The sequence below is a fragment of the Fulmarus glacialis genome, unplaced genomic scaffold, assembly GCF_000690835.1.
Source record: "Fulmarus glacialis isolate BGI_N327 unplaced genomic scaffold, ASM69083v1 scaffold15632, whole genome shotgun sequence".
NCBI lineage: Eukaryota > Metazoa > Chordata > Aves > Procellariiformes > Procellariidae > Fulmarus > Fulmarus glacialis.
Genome location: NW_009198596.1, coordinates 1,466 through 6,647, shown reverse-complemented (window position 1 = coordinate 6,647; position 5,182 = coordinate 1,466). Strand labels below are relative to the sequence as shown.

The following is a 5,182-nucleotide window of genomic DNA, read 5'->3' as shown; positions in this document are numbered from 1 at the left end:
AGACATGTAGATGCTCAGGGACATGGTTTAGTGGTGGACTGGGCAGTGCTAGGTTAATGGTTGGACTCGATGATCTTAAGGGTCTTTTCCATCCTAAATAATTCTATGATTCTAAGTCATCAATATTGGGGGATGAAGACTACCTTGCTTTGAATTCAGACTTCACTCTCACTCATGTGGAAATTTTGGCACTATCACCATGACATAACTCCCAGGTGGACACAGCAAAGCTAGCTGTTGCTTGTGGTTCCTCAACGAAGCCAAGAAAGGCCACACGAGGGTTATACCAACACAACTGACAGTTTATGAAGTTCACACCTTCGCTTACAGCAATGTAAAACTTGGGTAGGGAAGGTCTTAGCTGCCAATGTAAAAAAAAACGGTGCTGACTTTAAGTTAGCGCTCACTCCGAAGGTGTTTGGTTTATGTGAAGGGAGCTCAGAAAAAGGATCTGAACCCAATCTAAGAGGTGGTGGCTCCTCTTCAGCTCTTACTTTGGTGCCTACATACGGACAGAGATGCCCAACTTCAGACTCTCAACGGACAGCTCTGTCTCAAAGCCAGAAAACGAGACAAGCTCAGGGACAGAAGAGTTTACACATTACAGCAGGCTTGCACAAGACTTTAAAATTGCATTTATGCATCTTTAAGAGATCCAAAAAGGTTTTTATAAAGAAAAAACAATGTATTCCCTGCTTTCTCTCAGAAATGTTAGTTCCGTGCCTACAGTCATCGTGAAGATTTGCACAAGTGTTTTAATCAGCCGACATCCTAATTTGAAAGGTAAAAGGATATTTAATTATTCCCCAAAGATGTGTTTTTTCAAAAAAGGTTCTTATCTGAGTCAAAGAGGTATTGTGAAAATTCAAGAGGAACGTGGTAGTTCGGTTTGGAAGTGATCGCACATTTTAACATTAACATTAACCACTTGAGGACAAACATTTTGTCGCTGGAATGAAAGTTGGGAAATAAATTTTCATTCTATAAAAGTTTGCCAAAATCATGGAAAACAGAGAAAGTTCAGAACAAGAAACAAAAATGTAGGTGAAAGAATACTTTCCTACAAAAATATGAGGTGGGAGAACAAAGCCGTGGCATCCAGCCCACCGAGTCCTCAGGCACTGCCATTGCACTGGGCTCAGACCGTGACAGTGCCGCACCCACGGGCTTTCCTGGACTTTTACAGAGGTCTGTCTTCTGGTGTATAATATTTATATTATTCTGCTGTATTTATATTTATTCTGGTGTATATTATTCCCACCAGGAATAATATAAATATACACTCAGGACCACCTTTATATGCCCTTCCAAGACCATACTTAAAGAAAACACAATCTTCATTTTTACACATTTCCAGCAAACCACCTCTGCAAACCAGTATTCGGCGAGCGTGTTCCCGTTTCCATTCAAGCTGGCCAGTAAAAGATGTCACTGGGTATGACGCTGGCCACATGCCCAACAAGTTGTATGTGTCTCGTTGCCGTATTGGAAGGAATGGGAAAGGCAGAATGGTTAGCAGACCAACCTGGGTAGCTCTGCGCTGCCCAGTAAGCCACCCTGGAGGGCATAAACCAAACCTGCTTTTGCCACTTCAAGGGTTTTATGACATTTTTGTAATTTTTAGGAGAATTGCTGATTATTTCACTAGCTAACTTTGACCAATTCCAAGTGGGGGAAAAAATAAAAAATTAAAATATTCCATTGTTATTCTGAAGAACATCTGCATTGACCTGTTTTGATTTGAACAAAGCTTATTCCTTCTGTAAGATGCGTTTTTGCTCCCCGTGTCGCACCGATGTGGGCCTTACCTGCATCATCCGTCCGGCCGTTGGACAATCGAAAGGAGTTGGAGTGACTCCCTGCTTGCTTATATTTCTTGAACCTACCAAATACAAGGGAGTGGAAAACGTCAGTAGATACCCACCAAGAAGCCCAGGTTACCTTCTGGGTGACAGATGCAGCCACAAAAGGCTTTCCTCACTTTCTTATGGCTTGATGGACTAGCTGGTGGGTCCAAGAGGCTACGGGACCTCTAAAATCCTGGCTATGGGTGTAACTTTTAACTGACCACATCTGGAAAGGCTGCAGGAGACCAGAGCAACGTGAAAGCCAGGAGGAGAAGCTTTAAGGCTGCTTCTTATGGAGGACACCCCAAGGAGTTCCTGCTCCACAGGCTGATTCAGCAAAGCATATAAACCCCAGGTTGATCCGTCCTTCTGCTGCAAAGCCCTTCTCCATGTGCTTTTAACTTGAAGCAGATGCTTACGCTCCGTTTGCCTGAAGTTAAGGGTTTTGCTGAATCACTGGGCAGGCAGCAGCGAACAGAAACCCTTTTTTTAAGGGCTGGAAGCCAGGTGGGGAGGACTCAAACTCTGTTGCTGTCAAACTCCCATCAGGTTCACCACTGCGAGGGCAGGCCCAGAGCCAGGAGATGAAGGGAATTTTTCCACTGCTAAGGAAATCGTTTTTTCTTTTTTTTTTACTTATGTAATCACCAAAATGGTGAGTAAATTAAAATGTTTACTGCAGGTGAATAAACACCCTCTTCTAGCTGAGCAGATATGCACTCAGGAGCTGGGAATGCTACATCTTGAGCAGCCCAGATGCTTGGATTTTTAAAAAATGGACCTAAAAAGGCTCTGTTGTGTTATAGTTCCACCTACAGCATCACCGCACACTCCTAATGAGCTCTGGTCGTATGCCACCTCGCAGCGGAAGATGCACAGGCACGAGGTACAGGTCTGGTACCCAAGGCAGAGCTTGGCACTGGATATTGGATCACATTTGATATCAACATGGGAATCCAGGAATAACACACCCAGTTATACAGGCAAAGGACCTTCCAGCTTGAGCACTATGTTCAGCTTCCCTGGATTACTCAATCCAACACCCTTAGCCTTGCAAGGAAACCGTACTTGCTTTTTAACTGCACTGATAGGACTTTAGTTTAATCTATCCTACTAAATATGACACTTTCAGTAGCAGAATAGGATTACCCCACACGAGGATCAGCCTTATAGAGAAAGGAATAAGCATCATTTACTAGGTAACCCCAAAGCTCATTTTCATTATCCTTACAGGTTTCTTTTTAAAACACTGGCTGTGTCAGCCTTTAGCTTAGGAAACAGCACAAAAGTCTTATTCCTGTTCATTCAGTAATTAATTTCTGTCAAACAAGGGAAGTCAGCAATAAAGCATCTCTTACCTTAACATGTACAGCACAATAATAATAAATACTATGACTAGAAGGGAAGACAGGGCCACCATCACAGCTATAATTGGAGTCTCATCTGCAATAGGAAAAGAAAGGTATGGTTATCAACATTGAAAAACATCCAGCGCCATCATTTAACAGGGCAGAGCTCTACAATTTCTGCTTGCAAAATAAAATAATAATAATAGTAATAAAAAGAAGGTATTGAGTAAGGTTACGTTTGTCCAGTCTGCCAGTGAAGACAGATACACGACCTGAGCGAGCACCACATATCTCAGATACTCCGAGGTTAGATTAAAACCTGTAACCACTATCTTCTCTAAGAGTTGTTGACTGTGAAATTGTGACCTTGTAGATGAAAATAGCGACTGAGAAAGTTGAGAGTGGGCTATTTTATGGGTTTCTTCTGCACAATTGCACGTGCCCATGGTGGCCCACCAGCCACTGATAGATGCTTGCTCTATCACCTGGGGACCTGCAGGTTTTCTGCATGAAACGTAAAGATCCATACAAGAAGTTCTAAGCAGGTCCGTGAGTTTGGTATAGTGTGAGAAAGTACCTTATATTAAAATAGGTGAAAACTGTGGCCTTTGTAAGATCCCACAGATACTACATTTGTACAAGGGTCACAATTTTGCTTCCAGTTCAGTGTCAAATAGGACAAGAGGGTGATGCTTCATGCTGCACCTGGGCTCTGAACACCTTCAGGCTGAGGTTTACTGGAGAGGCTCAGGGCTACTGAGCTACTTATCTGTCTGGCTCATTGCAAAGAGGTGGCTCCTGCTGGGACTTCTTTCCTCCCTGGAAATACTGAGTTTAGAGAGGAGGTGATGTTAGACAACCCACCATGCATGCTCTGCACCGCAAGGCCACCGAGTATGAACTAATTTGGCTCACTTTGTTGTTCGCTCCCTTGCAGACGTTCCTCAAGGGCAGGCACCTTGCAAACACACTTAGATTAGGCACATCTGAAACGTTCTCATCCTCTGGGACCCACAACAGATTTTTTTTTTTAAATAAGCTATTTGTAATTTGGCCTGGAGGTCAGTGAAAGAGTGGTCAGTGCAAGTAAATTACCAAGATGGGGTTGGAAGCCAAGCAACGTTAACCAGATAGGAAAATGTCCCTGAAGGGCATTTTTTCAGATAAATGTGGATGCCAGCGACGCCAGCTGGGGGTATTTTCATATTCCATCAGCTTGCTCAATCTGTATGGGCCACTGCATCGTGTCTACACGCCTCAACCCCCTGCGACTGCAGGGCATGACCCCCCTTTCCACCTTATGTGCATCCGCTTCCCTGCCAGGGCAGATTCCTGCTCCATGTGTCTCAGCAATTTTAACCAGCAGATTTTCTTAGGTGGGATTTATTTTGTCCATCTCTGACTACTGAGCTACCAAGGGGCACTCTGATTGTATTTCTGCATTTGTCCCTCTGTGGTCATGAGGTCTAGAGATGTTATTAGGACCAAAAGATACGATTTCTGTGTAATGATTTGAAGGCAAGGACCTGGTATGGCAAATAAAAACATGAAATCCTCCCAGTCTTGCATGTCTTTGTTCTTTCCATCTACTGTCCTCGTGTGTCGGCATCTCCCCCAGCCCAGCAGCAAAAAGCCAAGGAATTTATTGGGAGGCATTTCTGCCTCTTGCATGCTCGGTAGCTGCTTGAGCCTTAGCATTACCCACCGTGAGGCTTTCCAAAAGCAAGATCAGGAAGGCAAAGCAACCACGGAGCGTCTTAGCCCAACCACAGCCAGCCCTTGCCTCTCCTCTAACATGCTTTCCCTTGAGACCTCTGATCATAACCATCAACCATCATCACCGTCCTGGCTGGAGGAGGGGAAGGTGACAAAGCCCACAGTGCTATGCCCCCACTTCGCATCATTGGACCATTTCTCCTGCCTTGGATGGAGTTAAGCTCAGCCTAACCGGTGCTGAGCCAGGCAGGGGCTGCTGCGGCAGCGCCG

At 44.5% G+C, this 5,182-nt stretch overlaps 1 protein-coding gene across 1 annotated transcript in view; it reads right to left on the bottom strand.

The window, feature by feature from the left end:
* Positions 1 to 3,300, bottom strand: part of PTPRA (protein tyrosine phosphatase, receptor type, A) — a gene marked incomplete at its 5' end in the record, with an annotated part of 19,353 nt that extends 16,053 nt beyond the window's left edge. Inside the window, 2 exons of the mRNA XM_009572975.1 lie at positions 1,809 to 1,882; positions 3,206 to 3,300. Coding sequence (XP_009571270.1) covers positions 1,809 to 1,882; positions 3,206 to 3,300 — 169 coding nt within the window. The remainder of the gene's footprint in view (positions 1 to 1,808; positions 1,883 to 3,205) is intronic.
* Positions 3,301 to 5,182: the final 1,882 nt, after the last annotated feature.